The sequence below is a fragment of the Heloderma suspectum genome, chromosome 2 (genome assembly GCF_057233095.1).
Source record: "Heloderma suspectum isolate Gila_16-S chromosome 2, 16-S_ref, whole genome shotgun sequence".
Lineage (NCBI taxonomy): Eukaryota > Metazoa > Chordata > Lepidosauria > Squamata > Helodermatidae > Heloderma > Heloderma suspectum.
The window spans coordinates 175,188,981-175,209,364 of NC_139459.1; the positions used below are offsets into that span (position 1 = coordinate 175,188,981).

The 20,384-nt window shown below is 50.6% G+C and overlaps 1 protein-coding gene across 2 annotated transcripts; it reads right to left on the minus strand.

The window, feature by feature from the left end:
• Nucleotides 1–443: 443 nt before the first annotated feature.
• Nucleotides 444–5,380, minus strand: LOC146353360 (uncharacterized). 2 transcript variants are annotated; one of them, XM_084832231.1, is made up of 3 exons: nucleotides 5,262–5,380; nucleotides 2,604–2,649; nucleotides 444–1,717 (listed from the first exon to the last, which is right to left on the minus strand). In XM_084832231.1, the coding sequence occupies exons 2-3, from the start codon at nucleotides 2,604–2,606 to the stop codon at nucleotides 740–742; spliced, it is 981 nt and encodes a 326-aa protein (XP_084688357.1). In that variant the 5' UTR covers nucleotides 2,607–2,649; nucleotides 5,262–5,380; the 3' UTR covers nucleotides 444–739. The 2 variants fall into 2 exon arrangements, with proteins under 2 accessions (XP_084688357.1, XP_084688358.1); XM_084832232.1 differs by lacking the exon at nucleotides 5,262–5,380 and adding an exon at nucleotides 2,876–3,023.
• Between the last annotated feature and the right edge of the window lie 15,004 nt (nucleotides 5,381–20,384).

Here is a 20,384-nt window from a genome sequence, read left to right on the forward strand (position 1 = left end):
AGGGACTGGGACACAATCTGGATCTTATGTACACCAGATGCTGGGGAATATGGGCAGGAGGATGCTCTTGCACTCATCTCCTGCTTGTGGATTCCAAGTCACAGCTAGTTGGCCACTGTGTGAGCAGAATGCTGGACTAGATGGACCCTTGGTGTGATCCAGGAGGGCCCTTCTTATGTTCTTAGAGCCCTGGTGTTGGAAGTAGGGGGGTTCTAGGAACCTCACTATTTCCATACAGCCATGACTATTCAACAGTTAAGGGGGCCAAAGGATCAAAGTATTAATCATTGACCTATATGCAAATAATACTGCTATAGCAGAAGGATAGCTACGAGTGCCACAACAAATTTGAGTGCGGTGGGAGAGGATAGTTATCCAACCCCAGTGAGCCTCCCCTGCTCTTCCCACAATCGTGATGGGAAAAGAGAGTCAACACATTTTTTCCAAAAAGGGTTCACAACTTTATTTCAATTATCTCAACTGTGCTGCAAGATGAGGAGCTCTCCCCAGCTTGCCATTTAAAAAGGTAGCCATCTTATCCAGGCACCTAAGAGGTAAAAAGATACTGCAGAGATCCCCCAGGAGGGAGCCCCGGGCTGCCTTGACCAGGAGGGAAGAAATCCTCAGAGCAACAGCAGACCAGGACAGGGCAGGATTCTAGCAGAAACATTTCATCAGGAGTGGGCGATTTGCAATCTGGTACACTGGTCCCCTCGGAAGGTGACCAGTTGCCATAGCTTCACATGAGTGCGCACGACTCGCGGAAACTCTCCATCTTGACTTCCAGATGGACGTTGCGATAGGCCAGCCCTTTCCAGATCCCACGTTCACGGAAGGTCACCACATCCCCGTTAGATTTCACCTTTTGGATGTGAGCTGTGAATGGTACAGTAGCACGATGGTCCTTAAAAACATAAAGGCACGCTACAGCTTTGGTCTTGGGGGGCACCTGCACGTCTTTTGTTCGCTTATGATAGATATACCTTGGCACAAAGACAGCCCTCTCATTGTCCTGGGTGTACTTCAGAGTGGGAGCCACTTCCTCGACTTTTAACCAACAGGAAAACGGCAAACCAAGCCCCCACGCACGGTTCCAGAGAGTTCTGTCAGTGCAGTGGGTCTCCCATTTCATGGTGAACGTGTGTTGCACTGGGACCTCGCGCAGGTTGATAAAGGTCTGCTTCGCTATGAGGTGGCGCTGACATCTCACTCCTGAAAGGTCATTTCGGATCATTCTTAGTAATGCAAAGGTTGGGGGCAGGAGGTCTCCAATCAAGGGCCGGAAACAACAGGTGTCATCTGCAAAGAACTTGGCTGCCTCGATTGTGTAAAACCCTCTGAACATTCTGGCCAAGAAGAGGCCATTATAGGCCCGGAAAGCTACCTTATTGCCTTTGTGAAAGACCTCGAACCTCAGAGACGGATGTTCTGAGTATGGGACAGGTTGGATGGGAAAGGTGTTTGGGTCTGCACCTACATCCATTGGAGCGAGATACATGCCAATCCAGTCTCTCAGCATAATCTTCCCTGAGGGAAGACGGATGATCCAGAATTTGCCCGACTCCATCTTTTCAAACAAGCCTTGGATGGCCCATTGGTAGCCACTGCCCAACGAATCCCAGAACAGGCCATTGTCCATCTGGAAAGCCACCCCTTCCTCCGCACGAACATAGGCTTCAAGTTGGCCCAAGCCCTTGGAAACTCTTTGGAAGGGGACCTGAAATGGTAGTAGACGTTAGCTCATTTCAGGGGAATAATTCAACCATGTATTTTGGTCAACCCCACAGTCTCCCTAGCCAAGTTCTGATCCCACTTTCCCTAGACTTTAAATCACTACCAACATCCACAGAGACTTCTTCCTGGAAGCTCTCAACCAAGTTCAGTAAGAACTTACTTCCAAGTATGCATGCTTAGGATGACAAATAACCCAGGGCAAGAATTCAGTTCAATCTCCCACTGATTCAATAATTTGGTCTGTTACGAGACAAACGAAAGCTTCCCAGCACTCTGAAGCTTCCTAGATATCATTGCAATTGTGGGTAGCGACAGGAAGTTAAGGACAAGAAGAAAGATGATGCAGCTATGATATTGGTGGTCACCAAATTCATGTTTATCCAGGCCACAGTCTAATGCCTTCTCTTCCCCATGCACTATCAACCTATTGACACAACAGGACCCAGAAGCATCTAACACCCAGGGCCAGACCACATGTCATAGACACAAGTGTGCATCCATTCAGTCCACTGGCCCTTTTCCAGATTGAAAAAGGGGGGGGGGCAACAGAGAACAGATCAGCAGTGTAAGATCCCCACTTCTCCCCACCTCCCAAACACCTGCCCTTTCTCTTCTCCAAGTCACTCATCAGGTTTCAAATGCATGATTGAGAGGACAATTTGACATGGGGAAGTGGCAGTCAGGAAAAGGGTTAAGCACCACCCCTCCCACCAACGTCTGCCCTCATTCACTCCCCCAGAAGTTGCTTTCCAAGCTAAATATGAAGGGCCAGGCTATACAGTTACAACTTCCACTGTGTGTAGTTCTGCCCAGCAGGTCCACTGATCCAGCCCTTCCAGCCCCCTTAAAGCCAAACAGCGTGAGCTTACCATTTAAAAAAGAACTCCTGTGGGCTCTCAGCCAGCTACCTGCAAGCTAGAAGAGGAAGAGGCATGTCACATTCATCCATTACATTGTTCAGATTCAGAACCCTAGAAGTAAGCAGAAGGGGCGAGTGGGGTTGCGTCCCCCCTCCAGCGGAGCAGAGGGTTCCAGGCCTGGGCATTTGCCAGAACTCCAAGAACAACTGGGGACTCAACGACCCATCCCCACACTTTGCATGAAGCCCCCAAGGGGTGAGGCAACGTGAGAAAATACACACCTTCACATGCCACACCTCTCGAGCAGGCACCATGAGGGGCTGTGGCTGAGCTTCACACATGTTCCCAGGCTCAAGCCACAGTGAGAAGGGATTAGGAGCAAGTGCTGAAAAAGACCTCTGCCCAGCACCTCGAAGAGCCCCCCCCCCCGACTCACTGGAAGCAACCCTGGCCTGACTCCTTCTAAAGCAGCTTCAGGAGGCGGCCTCCTCAGCCAGTGCCATCCTCCATAAGATCAGGGGGGAGACTTCAAGGCAGGGCCGGCCACACAGGTTCTTGGGTAGCAGTCTGTTCCCAGGACAATAGCATGGCACAACTAGTGTTTCCAATGAACAAGTCCACTTCTCTCCATAGAAGTGAATAGCGACCAGTCCAATGAAGATGGGGGGGGCTAAATGTGGGAGCACTGCTGTAGGAAGGGCAAGACCCACCCTCCATCCCAAACTCTGAGAGGCCCGGCCTTCACAACAGATCCTGGAAGGGAGGGTGCAGTACGCACATAGAAGCAGCGCATTGCATGAACTCTTATACAACCCCATCCGTTGATAACTATCAGGACCGCAGTAGGCAGGCAGGCATCCAACCTTTTTCTCCCTTGCTGCAGTCCCAACAAAACATTTTGGAGAAGCTGCGATTTGCACTGAGAGGCTTAAACACCCTCGGCTTGCCTGGCGTAATACCAATGATTATCAGCTAGCCTCCAACAGATGCTATTTACATTTCTAAAAACAAGCATGTACTTAACATCACATGTAGTTTGGCCCTTAGCTAGTAAACTGTGACATTTCCATCCTGTCTTCAGCAATGAGCAAGGCAGCCCACCACTACCTCAAAGTCATTTTCTAGCACAGGGTAACAGCTCAAGATGACAGAATACTGGCTGGTGTATAGAGTTCTGACTGTTAGGATCAAGTCTGCCCAGAAACATCATGCAACAGTTTTTCCTCTGGCAAACTTCCCTAACTTGTCACCCTCCAGATGTTTTGGGCTACAACTCCCAACATTCCTGCCCATTGGTCATGCTGGCTAGGGCTGATGGGAGTTGAAACCCAAAACACCTGGAGGGCACCAGGTTGGGGAAGGCAGCTTTAGAGCAGGGATGGGAAACCTCTGGCCCACGGGCCAGATACAGCCCACAGAGGTTCCCCAGCCAGCTTCTTCTTCAGGGCCTGCCCCCTCTCCCAGAAGGGAAAAGCTCTTATCTCCAGTCAGCAACTGATCAGGGAGAAGAGCTTTTCCCTGATGAGCAGTGAAGAGGGCTCCCTTTCTGAGCACTCAGCAGAGACATGCTCTCATCAGCAGTCGAGCTACAGGCCAGAGATCAAAGCCTTTTCCCTGCCTAGAAGAGGGGTCAGGGCCTGGGGAGGAAGCTGCTGAGTGATTAAGTCTGGCTTTCTTTTGAGGCATGTCCTGCTTGCTTCTGAGTAGACATGCAAAGGCTTGCGCTACTTCCTCATGAGTCAATATGCTGCTCATGCTTACTTCTGAGCAGACATGCAGGAGTGTGTCCTGCTTACTTCTGAGCAGACTTAAAATCAGTAAGAATCATGTTTCGGCCCCGCCCCCTGTGTCTCTGGCCACACCCATTTTGCCTTTGGCCTGGCCACAGATTGAATATGGCCACCGAGACCTTTCCTAGACTGGAATTTAGGCCTGAGGCTGAAAGAGTGTCCCCTCCTATGCTCTAGTCTATATGTGGAGACTTCAGCTACTCAGTATAGAAGTTATTCTGTACCTATCCAAGGGCACTTTAATGGAAGAAATGCAGTGCTGGTCTTCCCAAAAGCCACCCAGCATTCCCTGTCCAAAAGCATATCTTGGCATTCATCTAGCCCAGTACTGGCAACAGCTCTCCAGGGTTTCAGGCAGATGATTTCCCTGCCTTACTGGGAGATGCTAGAGATTGAACTTGGGACCTTGGGCATGCAAAGCAGCTGCTCTACCACTGAGCCAGGGCCCTTCCCCTAAGAAGAGTGAGAACATAAGCCCTGCTGAAATAGACCAAAGGCCTCCTGAGTCCAGCATTCTGCTCCCACAGGGGCCACCCAGATGCCCACAAGAAACCCACAAACAGGGCATGCCCTCTTGCTTGTGTTCCACAGCAGCCATTCCTAACCTTCTCCTCCATGAAGTGGCCCAGTCCCCCTTTCAAGTCACCCAAGCTGGAGTCTGTCATTCCATCTTGTGACAGCTCCTCAAAACAGAGTGTACCTAGAGTGCATTCAGAGAGTAAAAATAAAAACCGCAAAGCTTAAGAGTGTGTCAGACTTGCAAAACAGAAAGCAGACTTCAGGGGAAGCTACCCAAAGAGACCCGAGAGAAAGGAAACGCCATGGCTTAAAAGGGTCAAGGGCTGTAAAAGTTCCATCACGTACTCCAAAAACTTACCATCAAACAGCCCACCAGAAGGACCAGCCCAGAGTGCCCAACCACTCGTCCCTGTTGAGGAAAGAAAGGAAAATAGCTAAGCTTGCTCCTGAAGAGACTTTTATACAGCTCCCGTGTATAAGGCAAAGAGGCACAGCTGATGGCAGTTAAAGGCAGCACAGTGTTTGGGATGGGATGTGAATGAAAGGGAGCTCCCAAACTATCAGTGCTCTTTTAGGGCTGCCAAAATATACAGGGTGTGCACGCGCACGTGCCTGCCTGAGTGTCAGGTGGCTTGCGGTGTGACGCTATCATATTGGCTCTGAGATCAGGGAAGACTCATCTCATTTTTAAATTAAAGGTTTCTGATCTGACCACTAAATAAGTTTCACCTAGGGGAAGGGAACCTCCAGTCTGTGGGCCAAAGGAGACTTCCAGGCATTCCCCAGGCCATACCCCTCTCCCCAGGCCCCACTCTAGGTTCTTGATATTATTTACTTCTTCCTGAACTGGACCCGCAGTACAAAGCTGGTTGAGGGAATCTTAGAGCCTTTCTACATGAGGCTTTTATAGTGTGCTCGTGATTGTTCACTCACAGTAGTTTAAGGGTCCTTTACACAACATCCTCCTCCTCCAGGGCCAATCCCCTGCTTTGTAATCATTATTGTGGAGGTTTTTCCTAACAAGAAAAGACTGGTATTATTTAGAAATAGAGGAATGAGAGTCCCAGGAAATTGCGATTCTGCTGTATGACAGCGCCATCTAGTGGCTGTATAATGAAACATATAAAGACAGAGAAAGAAAACCCCCAGAAAAAAGCACATGTAAAGGAGCCTATCTAAATCCCACAAAGAATCCAGAAGCAGAAACCTTGGTAAAGGTGTGGGATAAAAGCCTCAAAATGCCTTTGCACAAGCCGGGGAAGGAGAATACCTGGATGCAAATGCCTTTTGTTGCTGTTGTGTGCTGAACAAAAGGAAGAGTCACACCTGTAACATCCCCCTCTTTTGGCTCAGGTCATGCCCAGTGACTAAATGTGGATGTATCCCCACAGGTTTTGGCTAAGGTAATGTAGACCTTCACAGGATAAAGTTCCCCCACCCTGCATTAGCTCATATCACCGTGATGTGGTATCCACCAGTATGACCATCTAGGATACAGTTCTAGAGCAGCTGGAATTTTTTTTCTGATCTTGGTTTGTTCAGCTGCTGGCCTAGAAAACTGAGTGATCTCTCATTTTGTGCCATTCAATAATTCTCCCATAGACTTGGGGGTGCTTCCAGACAAGGCTTTTATACTCCAGTCACCTTGCCTCAAACACAGAATTGGGGGGGGGCAGGGGGAGTCCACACCACATTGTCCACCATTTGTCACCCTCCCATGTTTTGACACCATTTTGCCATCTTTTTTCAAATTAAAAGAAAATAATCCATTAAGGAAGAAAAATGGAATGGTTTGTTTGTTTGTTTGTTTGTTTGTTTGCAATGTTTGTATACTGCTCCACATCCAAAGATCTCAGAGTGGTGAACAGCCGCCGGGATAAAAGAATAAAATTACCATGTTAAAAAAAAATAAAGAACAGTTCTGACAAACCAAGTTTTGATAAATTGTGGCTGGTCACTCAAGGAGGGCCTCCCAAAATAACAATGTCTTCAGGAGGCACCAGAAGTAACACAACGTTGGCGCCTGCCTGACCTCCAAGGGCAGGGAGTTCCACCGGAAGGGGGCCACCACACTGAAGGATCTTTTCCTGGTGGATTCCAGTCAGGTCATGGGTCCATGTGGAACCACCAATACCTTTGGGTTAGTAGCACTAGGACCCCTCTCTAAGGAAGCACCCTCAGCCTAGTGTTTTGATGCGCTTAGTCCCTTGTGTTTGTGCAGAGGATGGATATTCTAGCTGAACTGGTGCAAGGCAAAGAATGTCACTCATGTACCAGAGGAAGGGCACCAGAGTTGGTGTCCTATCCAGCTAGTGACATGACTGGAGCAGAGAAATGACCCGACTAGCCTAGAATAGCTCTCCTTATGTTAAGTTTCCTCCTAGTGGGGCATTTTAACCAGAAGGGAACATTGCAAGCGATTATCTCCACCTGCAGTCCAAAGTGGTAGCATCCATTCTGTCCTCAGGTGGAATTGCATACAGCACTGCCAGTTGGGTGAAAATTCTTGCATCATCATTGCCTCTATTTTCAGTGTTCTGAGTGTAAATATTGTTGCTTATGTAGCCAAAACCACCTAACCACAAAGGAGTAGGGATGGGAGAGTGATGTTTGAGATCAGCAGGATTCTCTGAAAATGGTCTCGCTGCTCATCTCGTGCCCAATTCCTTTTCGCATTTACGATCGCCACTTGCTCTGTGCGAACAGGAAACCTGCACAAATCGAGCAGCAATTGAATGGGAGATTTGTGCGTTTCCCCAAATTTGTGCAAGTTTCCCTGAGTTTGTGCAAATGTCCTAATTTATGCAGCTTTATTTGTTTTATTTATTTATCACATTTATATCCCATCTTTCTTCCATCATGGAACTCAAGGTGGCTACATGTGGTTCCCAGGTGGTCTCCCCTCCAAGCACTGACCAGACCCAGACCCGCTTAGCTTCAGCAAGGTGGCTGCCTCATGAGCCTTCAGACTATGCCCTGGGACTATGCAACTTTTTTTCCATAGACTCAAGCAGGGCTGACTCAGTCCAGAGAGGAAATTTGCACAAATTAGGAAATTTGTGCAAAGTGAACTGGGAATCAGGAGTGAGATGAAAGCGAGCAGGTGTTCAACGATTTACAAATATTTTCAGGGGACACATGCTCACGCTCACATTCACTGCTTCCAATGGGGTGTAAGTGCATGTTTGGTGAGCAAAAAGAATATTCACATACATCCCTACAAAAGAGAGGTATCAACAAGCTTAGGGGACCCTAAGGTTTGCAGAAGTACAAACAAATCTTTAGCGGCTGGGGAACCTAAGGGGAGAACACACCTCCTAAACTAGCCTCATGAGAACTGAGTATGCTGAACAGCTATGGCATGCTCAGGGATGGTTGCGAAGAGGGGCAGGGGGCAGACACACACACACACACACACACAGAAGCAAGGGGGTGGAATGAATAGAGCGGCTGGAATCCCGAAGAACAACTCTCCACACTGCAACCTTCTGTTGCAGATCCCACTTTTACATACATAATTAAGAACTTCTCTGCAAGGCACAAGACCTTTATGTTTCTGTCCCAATAACTCAGGATTCAGGCTTGATCAGTGCAGCATTGACATTCTGAAAGTTCCGGGTAAGCTGTTCTAAATCAGGCCAGCATATGCAAGGGTGTCTGGGACAATGTGTACTGAACAGTGTGCTGAACGGGGGAGGACCCTCTACTCTGCTGTGGAACCAGGAGTCCTGGCCGCAGCTCAGCTCCCTCCAAACAGCAGCACCTAAACGCTGAGCAGCTTCTTATCCTCCTAGGTTTGGGCCAAACCAGAAGTTGCGTTTTTTTCTTGAAACCTGTTAATAGCAGGTATGGGAGGTGTGAAGCAAAATAGGGACCACTATGTATGGGGAGATTTTTAACCCTTTCCTCCCCTGCTGCACTGCCATTAAAGATCCTCAACAACAAAAATGCAGTTATTGGTTGCAGGAGGAAAGCTTCCACTGGAAGTAGGCACCAGGCATAATGGTGGTGGTGATGGTGGGATTTTCAGGACTGTGATAGAGGCTGCAGAATCTCAGGCACAGGAGCCAAATCTGGCTCACCTAGGAACCAAATCTGGCCCACTTAGTGTTCCCCAGATGCCCCCCCCTTCCCCTGGTCCCCCTCCCGCACCAATCGTTTGGTGGTTTCCTGATGTTTGTGCCGTTTCCCCCCATTCTAAAAGGTTGAAATGCCTCCCCTAAGGCTTAGATACTGGCAGGAAGAGCTTTAAGCTACGAGATGCTGCCATTTTTGCCCACCACCATTAGTAGAACTGAAATGAAGGGCAACAGACTCCCCGGGGGGGGGGGAAATTCTTCACCAGGGAACAACTCCCAGCCACATAGGGGCTTATACTTTCATTTTCAATAAAAGCTTTGGTTGTGGGCCTAGTTTTTGCCACATCTTTCTATTTACCACTTAAACCACCACCACCACTGGAATGTCCCCCCCCCCCGCTTCTCCAAAATGGCCCTCAAGGTGAAAGAGATTCAACACACCTGGTTTAAGGAGTGTCCCCCAAACACACCATGGTTCAGAGCCTGACACTCTCACTCACACACACACACACACACACATCCCTGCTACTAATAGTTTAAAAAAAAACCTCCAGTGACTTTTAGTATGCCACTGAGCCATTCACTGCTGAAGTCAACCAGCCTTTCAACAGCATGGGAAATAGAAGTCTCGTCTTAAAAGGCACTTTCCTACTTGGGTTTTCACAAGCACTGTGCCCCCCACATCTCCACAATCGATGCTTGTATTAGTTGCAGCTAGGGATGGGGGAGAAACTCATTTGATTCCCATTTTAATGTGAACTTACCCAATTTCTCACTTTTGAACCTGTACGCAAACTGAAACTCAGTTAACCTCCAAATTTTGCAGTGGAGTTCTCCAATCAAAAAATGCATTCAAAAATGTGTATCTCCGTGCAAATAACATTTAAAAATGTATATTAGGTAAATTACTAGAAAAAATGTGTGTATTAGGCAAACCTGTGTACAAAAATGTATGTATTAGGACTTCAGCTCCCATCAGTGCCACCAGTATGGCCAATGGTCAGGAAGCTGGGAACTGTAGTTCAAAACATCCTGAAGGCACCAGGTGGTGGAAAGCTGTATTAGGAGAAATGTGCACAAGAGTGCATACACATTTTCATGGGAACTTCTTTAAAAAAATGAATTCTCAAAGTCTAGGATGAACCGAACTTAAGGTTGGAAAAATGAGTAACTGAGAGAAACCAAAACTGACAGATTTTTCCACTCCTAGCAGCCTTCCCCAACATGGTGCCCTCCAAATGTTTTGGACTACAGTTTCAATTAGCACTACCCAGTATGGACAACAGTCAGAGATGATAGGAATTGTAGTGCAAAATATCTGGAAGGCACTAGATTGGGGAAGGCTGGGCCATAGTGTCAAGAGTGGGTGACCCCAGTGAAAAAAGTCATTTCTCCCCCATCCAAGAGGAAGCCTCCCCCACCTTCCTTTAAATGGGGTAGATGGCTATTCTAGCAGGGAAGACAAATTTTGACCCCATACTTTGGGCTGGTCTACATTGCGCCCGCCATCTCACCGAAGTCGGGGTCCTGTTGGGTTAAACGCACTCGCATTAAAACGTGATTATCCACACTCACCCATTTCCCCCATTTCGGTTCTTGATCGAATGCACAACCTCGGTTCACACTCGAGATCTGTGCTGTTTTCCTGCTCTTAAAGATGGCGGCTCTCATTGGAGGCGCAGAAACTCTTTCTGTTTCGGCTGACTCCCCGCCCACCGTCCCTCTCTTCCTCTATCCGTGTGTGTGTCTGTGTGTGTGTGTAGGAATGGTGCGAGCATCCTGTTGGGGCTTGAAGCCTGGTGAGAGCTTGACCCTTGCCACCGCCGCTGTAGCAGGTGGGGGTGGAGGGAAGAAGGAGGCACCTATCCTCTTCTCCCCACCCCACCTGCTGGAGGCCAGAGCAAGAGCCTGGGGGGGAGTGTCTGCTAATGCTCTTTTCCCCACGCCAGCCTTTTGCAGCCAGTGCGAGGAAGAGGGGCAGCTGTCAGAGTGGAATATGAGCCCATAGAGCCCCAGAGCAGTTCTGATTCTGAGGAGGAACAGCAATCCATGGGAGAGGAGCCAGCTCATCCCTCACAGGCACAGCAGCTGGCAGAGATTCCTCCTGCCGGCATTCCTGGGATAGATAGTGACCCTGGCAGTGAGAGAGCGCTGGAGGGGGGTTTGCTGGATGCTCGACGCCGACGCAGGGAGCAACGACAGATGGAGGGCGCCGAAAGGAGTTGTAGCGCTCGTTTGGCATGCAAACAACGGTCATGTCCCGAGGACCCAAGGGAAAGAGGGAGGATCTCTCCCTAGCCCATAAGTTCAGGGTCTTCCCGTGATTCTCCTTCAAATGGGGACCAACTGCCTTACCTGGAGCTTAGGCTACTCTGCTATCTTTCCCCAGTGCTGTTCCTTGCTTTGTCGCTACTGATTAGTATTCTGAAAGAGTCATAAAGTAATAAAGGAATAAAGTCTCGGAAAGAATTCCTCGTCATCTGTGTCCTGAGTTGGCTGTTGGTGGGGACTGCAAGAGGCAGCTAGGGCGCTCCTGACAGCTTGGTCCCCATTCCTCTTTTTTTTCTCTCTCTGCTCCTACTGCCTCTGGAGGCTGCCATGGACTTGGCGGTACAAGCTCTCGCGCAAGAGAACCAGGTTCTTCATGATCAAGTGGCTCAACTGACGACTGCCGTACAGAGTCTGCAAGCTGAGGTTCAACCCCCACCTCCGATTCCCCCCCCCCACCGCAAGTGCCCAGTGGCTCTGCCAGAGAAGTTTTCTGGGGAGAAAGGACTTTTTCAGATTTTCCGGGCCCAATCGGAGCTGTACATGTGCCTTCAACCTGAGGATTTCCTGGCGGAACAGGTTCATGTGGGCTTCATCATTAACCTACTTTCAGCGGTAGCAGCTAAATGGGCTTCGGGACTTCTTCTCGCTAATGACCCCCTGCTCGGGGACTATCATGGTTTCATGACAGCGATGGCCAGATTTTTTGGTGACCCCCTGCGCACGCAGGCGGCTTCTCGGGAGATTCACTGCCTCAGGCAGGGCAAGGACTCAGTTTCCAGCTACACAACAACGTTTTGCTTGCTGATGCAGGATTTACAGTGGAATGATGCCACGCTGGTGGCTCAGTTTTTGGACGGTTTGAACGACGAGATCTTGGATGAGTTGGCACGCATGCCTAGCCCGCCTACTTTGGAGGACCTCCTCCAGACCTGCCTCCAAATAGATAGTCGGCTGGAGGGGCGCCAGCAGACCCGGCAGGGCGCTAGGGGCCGAGATTTCCCTCCTCCCATTCCCCCACATTTCCTGCCCCCTCCCCCACCCCCCGCCCGCTACCTGAGCCCCGCTGCCACCGGAGGAACTAGAGCGGCAGCACATGGAGTGCTGATGCTTTCGGTGTGGAAAGCTGGGACATTTCACCCAAACCTGCCATGCTAATCCTGTAGCCCCACTGCCTCCCCCTTCTCTTCTTCCTCCTCCTCCTCCTCGTCCCCAGACCTGACTAGGCTGCCCCCCAAGCCTGTTGGGGGTCTCCAGTGTGGGGGTCGGTTCCCCACCAGGTGGGTGCCTTCTGCAACCCCCCCACCCTCCCATCTGCTATTGCATGTTCACCTCCACTCCTCCCAGTGGGGTGGGGTGGAGGCCCTAGCTTTAGTGGACTCTGGGGCTACGACCAGTTTCATGGATGAAACATTCGCTCTCTTCCACAAGATTCCTACCCTGCCTCTTCCTGCCCCCTTGGCAGTGGAGACCATTGATGGGCGTCCTCTTTCTTCAGGCACGGTGACCCAGATTACAGCTCCATTCACTCTGCGCGCCCAGGCCCATGTTGAGCAGATTCAGTTTCACTTGGCCAAGGTTCCCAAATACCCAATCGTGCTGGGTGTTTCCTGGCTCTCTAAGCATAATCCTCAGATTTCTTGGGGGCTTCAGCAGGTGGAGTTTGCATCTCCCTACTGCCGGGAGCATTGCCTCCTGACCGGGGTGCCAATCCCAGTCCAGGCCTTAACCCTTTCCTCCCCCTCCTCATCTGCTTCTGGCAGTTCTTCAGCTACCATGATCCTCCCAGAGAAGTATGCGGCTTTTCGGGATGTTTTTGACAAGAAGGAGGCTGACCAGCTTCCCCCTCCCCACTGCCCTTTTGACTGTGCCATTAACCTCATTCCTGGGGAGACCATCCACGCTGGCCAGCTGTATTTGATGTCAGAGCCAGAACTTCGAGCTCTGTGGGGGGGGTTTGGACACAAACCTCAGACATGGCTTCATTCGCCCCTCCTCTTCCCCCACCTGCGCATAGGGATGTTAGAGAATTCTGCCACGGATCCCAGGGGGGGCGAATTCCAGTGAATTCGGCTCCCTGGAATCTGTGGTGGAACGGAGCAACCCGCCCCACCACCCTGCGAAAGCCCTGCAAAACGGAGCCTACCTGGCTGCGGCTGCGGCCCTGGCTTCTGCTCTGGTGCCGGTTCCGGCTGCTGCCAGGCTGCTGCGGATGCAAATGGCGTCCTGAGTAAGGGACACCATTTGTGTCCCTATGGTAGCCCGTGATAGGCTACGTAAATATTTATGTAGCCTATCACAGCTAAAGCAGGGACGCAAATGGCATCCCCTACGCCATTTGCGTTCCCATTTTCTCCGTGATAGGAGAAATATTTAAATTTAAATATTTAAATATTTACGTAGCCTATCACGGAGAAAACAGGAATGCAAATGGTGTAGGGGACACCATTTGCATTCCCGCTTTAGCCGTGATAGGCTACGTAAATATTTACGTAACCTATCACAGGCTACCATAGGGACGTAAATGGCGTCCCCTACTCAAGTCGCCATTTGCGTCTGCAGCAGCCCGGCAGCGGCTGGAGGCCCCACTGCAGGTTGGCCCAGCCGGCAGCTCCGCAGCCTGGCCACAGAGCAGAGCTGGCTGGGCAGGATTCTGGGGGGGAGAAATGGATCGCCTCCCCACGGAGTGCCTCCCCCACACCACGGATGTCCCTGGACGAAACCAGGTAAGTGTTTCGTACATCCCTACCTGCGCCCCTACCATGTTTGTGCGCAAAAAATTGGGAGAACTCCGCCCGGTGCATGATTTCAGAGTGTTGAATTCGGTCTCGATCCCTGACAAGTACCCCCTCCCCCTCATACCAAAGATGCTGGAGCACCTGGGGCAAGCCAAGATTTTCACAAAGTTGGACCTGCATAGCGCCTACAATCTGATTTGCATCCAGGAGGGGGATGAGTGGAAGACCTGTTTCAGCACCCGGTATGGAGCGTATGTATACCTAGTGATGCCGTTTGGGCTCGCCTGTGCGCCCCCCCCCCCAAGTTTTCATGTTTTATGAATGCCATCTTCCGGGTGGACTATTTGGACACTTTCCTCATTGTGTATCTCGATGATTTACTTATATTTTCTGAGGACCCCCACGCCCATCAGCACCATGTCTCCGCCGTCCTCCAGCACCTCCACGAGCACCATCTTTATGCCAACCTGGAGAAATGTGCATTTGACCTAACCTCTTTGGACTATCTTGGCTACATTATCTCAGCTGACGGTATCAGGATGGATCCTGCAAAGGTCCAGGCTGTCCTCTCCTGGCAGGCTCCATCCACCAAGAAAGACTTGCAACATTTTCTGGGGTTTGCTAATTTTTACAGAAAGTTCCTGCCCAGCTTTGCTCGGCTGACATCTCCTCTCACAGACCTCCTTAAGGGCAGGAAATCTCCTTTTCATTGGACGGCATCTGCCCAACAGGCTTTTGAGGAACTTAAGAAGCTTTTTAGTTCTGAGCCGATCCTGTTACATCCTGACCCAAGGAAGCCTTTTGTAGTGCAAACTGATGCCTCTGACTTTGCGGTGGGGGCAGTGCTTTTTCAGCCAGATCGGGCGGGCAGCGGGTTGCAACCCTGCGCCTACCACTCCAGGAAGCTGAACATGTCTGAGAGGAATTATACCATCTGGGAGAAGGAACTGTTGGCCATCAAGTCCGCTTTGGCAACCTGGCATCAACTTCTGGAGGGGGCACAGCACCCAGTCGAAGTTAGAACTGACCATTGCAACCTGGAACATCTTCAGACAGCCCGTGCCTTAAACCAGCAGCAGATTAGGTGGTCGCTTTTTTTTTCCCGGTTCCACCTTAAGATTTGCCATGTGAAGGCCTCTGACAACCTACAAGCAGATGCTCTTTCTCGTAAGCCAGACCTCCAGCCAGGGGGTGAGGGAAATCCCCCCCCCCTCTGATTCTTCCCCCCCAGAGCCTGGCGGCAGCTGCGGTACCTCACTCTTGGGAGGAACTTATTCACTCTGAACAGGCTCAGGATGCTTTTGTCCATACAAAAGTGGAGGAATTGGGGCTAGCCTCTGGCCTCCCCCACTCTACCCCCTTCTCTTTGTGAGGTGGCCTGCTTTACCATTCCAGCCGGGTCTATGTGCCTTCTAGACCCCTCCGCGAGAAGGTCCTCCATCCGTGCCACGACTCCCCCACTGCTGGGCATTTTGGCTTCACCAAGACCCTGCACGGAGTGACATGGGATTTTGGGTGGCCTCATGTGTGTCGGGACGTCAAGACCTATATCACCTCCTGCCCAACCTGCCAGTGGGTGAAGGCCCCCTCAGGCAAGCCCACAGGATTGCTTCACCCCCTGCCTACCCCCTCAGAACCTTGGAAACTGCTCTCCCTTGACTTCATCACTGACTTGCCTCGCTCACACGGTAAGACCACTATTCTGGTGGTGGTGGATTTGTTTTCTAAGATGGCCCATTTCATCCCCTGCTCTGGGTTGCCCACAGCCAGGGAGACGGTGGAGCTTTTTTTGGCGCATGTTTTCCGGCTCCACGGATGGCCCGAGGGTCTCATTTCGGATAGGGGGGCCCAATTCACTGCCCATTTCTGGAGGGAGCGACTTAGGCTTCTCCATGTCATGCTCCGTCTTTCCTCTGCCCACCATCCACAGACGGACGGTCAGACCGAGTGCACCAATGCGACTCTGGAGCAATATTTGTGTTATGTCAGTTACCAGCAAGATGACTTGTTTTCCTTGCTGCCTCTCGCAGAATTTGCTTATAACAATGCCTGCCATGCTTCCACCCACCAAACTCCATTTTTTGCCAGTTTTGGTTACCACCCCAAGGCTTTCCCGTCCACCCTAGCTCCCCCGTCGGTGCCAGTGGCCCATGACTTTTTAGAGGAGTTGCAAGCAGTACACTACCTCTTACGGGACTCCCTCAAGCCAGCCAAGACAGCCTACAAGGCCTCTGAGATCTGGCGACACCAGCCGGGTCCGTCTCTGCAATTGGGGGACTGGGTTTGGTTGTCCACCCAATACCTCCTCTCTCACTCACCCGCAAGGAAGCTCGTGCCTCACCGCATGGGGCCTTTCCAGATTACGGCCCAGATTAACCCTGTTGCTTTTCTCCTGGCTCTCCCCTCCTCCATGAAGATCCATCCTGTTTTTCATTGGTCCTTGCTGTCCTCCCTGGTTTCTGGAGACCCTCATCGCTCGGCCGGCTCCCCCCCGCTGCCAGTGCTGGTGGAGAGGGAGGGGGAGGGGGAGTTTGAGGTCACAGAGATTCTGGACTCCCGCCTTTCTCGCGGCTGCCTGCAATATCTGGTGGACTGGAAGGGGTATGGGCCAGATTGTCAGGGTGGAAACTGAGCCGATAGAACCCCAGAGCAGTTCTGATTCTGAGGAGGATCAACAATCTGTGGGAGAGAAGCCAGCTCATCCCTCACAGGCACAGCAGCTGGCAGAGATTCCTCCTGCTGGCATTCCTGAGATAGATAGTGATCCTAGCAGTGAGAAAGTGCAGGAACAGGGCTTGCTAGATGCTCGATGCAGACACAGGGAGCGATGAGTGATGGAGGGTGCGGAAAGGAGGCGTAGTGCCCATTTGGCGCGCAAGCAACGGCCGCCTCCCGTGGACCCAAGGGAAAGAGGGAGGATCTCTCCCTAGCCCATACGTTCAGGGTCTTCAAGTGACTCTCCTTCAAACGGGGATCACCTGCCTACTCGGAGCATAGGCCACTCTGCTGTTCCTTGCTTAGTCGCTGGTGATTAGCATCTGAAAGAGTCATTAAGTTGTAAAAGGATTAAAGCCTTGAAAAGAATCCTTTCGTCTGTGTCTTGAGTTGGCTATTGGAGTCTACTGGAAGAGGCTGCTAGGGCGCTCCTGACACCGATGAGCGATCCTGGGAACGTGCAGAAAATGTGCATGCTCCATTGCTGCTGAGGCGCTTCCACCAGCTCTACCCCCACAAACCCGGGGCCCCAAGGGAGGAGCACGAGAGGGGGCCTCATGGGAGCGGGGATGACGTCAGGGTGGAAACTGAGCCAATAGAGCCCCAGAGCAGTTCTGATTCTGAGGAGGAACAGCAATCCATGGGAGAGGAGCTCGCTCATCTCTCACAAGCACAGCAGCTGGCAGAGATTCCTCCTGCCAGCATTCCTGGGATAGATAGTGACCCTGGCAGTGAGAAAGCGCTGGAGGGGGGCTTGCTGGATGCTCGGCGCAGATGCAGGGAGCGACGACAGATGGAGGATGCAGAAAGGAGGCGTAGCGCTCATTTGGTGTGCAAACGATGGTCACATCCTGAGGACCCAAGGGAAAGAGGGAGGATCTCTCCCTAGCCCATAAGTTCAGGGTCTTCCCATGTTTTTTCTTCAAATGGGGACCAACTGCCTTACCTGGAGCTTAGGCTACTCTATCTTTCCCCAGGGCTGTTCCTTGCTTTGTCGCTATTGATTAGTATTCTGAAAGAGTCATAAAGTAATAAAGGAATAAAGTCTCGGAAATAATTCCTTGTCGTCTGTGTCCTGAGTTGGCTATTGGTGGGGACTGCAAGATGCAGCTAGGGCGCTCCTGACAGCAGCAGCGACAGCACCCAGGGCTCACATTGGGGGGGGGGGGGAGGCTGCTAGCTTCTTTGAATCTTTGCATCTTTGAAGACCACTCTGTGTTTGTCCCCCGCTCCTGAGATGACATTAAAATTGTCCACGGACATTTTTATTGGTGTTAGTCCATGGACAGTGAGGACTGTCTGCCTGGATATGCATGTGTTTTCCGTGCAGCGAGCATGGATGGGACTGTGAAAACATTTACGCTTGCCTGGGCTTGCCCATGCAAGTTTGCAGAGTAATCGGGCTGGAGAAGCTACGATTCTTTGAAGATTCACGTCTTTGAAGATTTGAAGCTTTGAAGATCTGAAGCTTTGAAGCTTTGAAGATAATGCCTTAATTAAAAAAAAAAAAAAAAAGGTGAAGCAGGGGATAGAGGGCAGTAAAACTTAGTCTTATTTGAAGGGATAGAACAACCCCCTGCTCAATGCAAGAAGCCTGATTCCCAGGCGGTCTCCCATCCAAGCACTGACCAGGACTGACTCTGCTGAGCTTCCAAGAGCAGACAGCATGCGCACATCCAGCCCTTTGCTTGTTGCTGAGGAAATGGGGAGTGCTGAGGAACCTATGCAAACAGTAGCCAGAAGACAACATGGGGCCATTGAGAGGTGTGATTGGACAAGAGGGAAATACAAACACCGCCGTATATGGAGAGGCATGGGAGGGGACTGCAACCAGATATGGTAACGAACACGGAAAATCAGTGCACATTAAGGGGAAATACCGGGATATCAGGGTATTGAAAGCAGTAGCGTGAAAGTGGGAAATTCCGGTTCCAATTCGAGGCAGGTACTGCATAGTGTGAAAGACAGGCGGTGAAACGTCATTGGAAGTGGGGAAAAAACCCATAAGTGTAGATTGGCCCTTCATGGGCCCTGCATCTTAGAACCCTTTCATTAATGCAAATATTGACATTTACTTGCCTTAACAGAAAGCCCTTTTAGGGTCAAGAAAAATGTATACTGAGTACCAAGAGACTCAATTTCCCAAGAATAAATCCCTCTGTTATAAATTGTCTCTGTATTTAACCCTCCACCCCTCCAATAAACACCCAAGGAACAGTATGTTATGCAGGAGTGGTAAACTGGCATTTTAGTTTTGAAAGGAAAATACTGAGAGAATCCAAAGAGAAAATTAATGCCATGTCAAATGCCTGAAAGAAAACTATTGTGTGGTTACAAAGCAGGTTTTTCCTGTTGTGTGGTTACTAAGTACATTACTTTTTCAGTAATTTCACTGGAGCAGGGCTCCCCAACCTTTTTGGACCAATGGATACATTTGAGAATTTGATTAACTGCTGTGGGCTCCCACAGAGGATGTGGCTAGTCACATCATGGCTGCTGCAGGGGGCTGGCTAGTCAAAAGCAAGCTAAAGAGGCATCGGGGAGAGAAATAGTGAAGCTAGAGGCTGAGAAAACAGTAAGGCAAAGAGGTAGAGGGGAGAGAAAGAACAAGGCTGGAGGCTAGAAAGGGAGAGAAGGAAGACAGAGGCAGTAAGCTTCTGTACTCCAGCTGCTGGGGAACATGGGCACGAGGGTGCTGTTGCACACATATCCTGCTTATGGGTTCCTGGTCGACAGCTGGTCGGCCGCTGTGTGAGCAGAATGCTGGACTAGATGGACCCTTGGTCTGATCCACACAGCTCTTATATTCTTACCCTAACATTTTCCAATATGTTTTTTTAAATTTGAAGCAGGCAGGGAGCAGACAGCTTTTGTAGGCACTGTTGGAGGTCCGCGTGGGGTGACATGGCACTGCATTGGGGACCCCTGCACTAAGGAGTGTCTGAGGGTTTAAGGCTAGGAGAGCAATAAACCCTTGAGGGCCAAACAGTGGGAACATATCACGCTAGGCCAGGGGAGTTGATCTTCTTTCAATCCAAGGGCCAAATTCCATTTCAAAGAAGCTCTCAGGGGCCACATTCCAGCAGAGGGTGAGATGAAAGGAACAGAGCCCAAACTCCAAAATATGAGCCTATTTTAGCTTAAAGCACTTACTGTCAATGGCTAAACCTTAAGAGAGGCATTACAGCCTTTTACAATTAGGGAAAAGCTGGGAAACCAGCAAATAGTAAGGGGAAAGGGGGTATAGCTATCTGAAGGACCCAGGTGGGCCGGCTTGGGACCCTGGGCCTGAGGTTCTGCAGCCCAACACCAAGGCAGGTTTGAGAGGGCAGTGGCCCCATCATATGTTTATCTGGAATAAGTAGGACAGGTAGAGGAACATGGCAGGTCTGCTTCACTGAGAGTAGCACTTCAGAACATAAGGCGAGCCCTGCTGGATCAGACCAAGGGTCCCTCTAGTCCAGCATTCTGTTCACACAGCGGCCAACCAGCTGTCGACCAGGAACCCACAAGCAAAGCATGAATGCAACAGCACCCTCCACCCATGTTCCCCAGCAACTGGTGTACATAGGCTCACTGCCTCTGGTACTGGAGGGAGCACATAGCCATCAGGACTAGTAGCCATTGATAGCCTTTTCCTCCAGGAATTTGTCCAACCCCCTTGTAAAGCCATCCAAATTG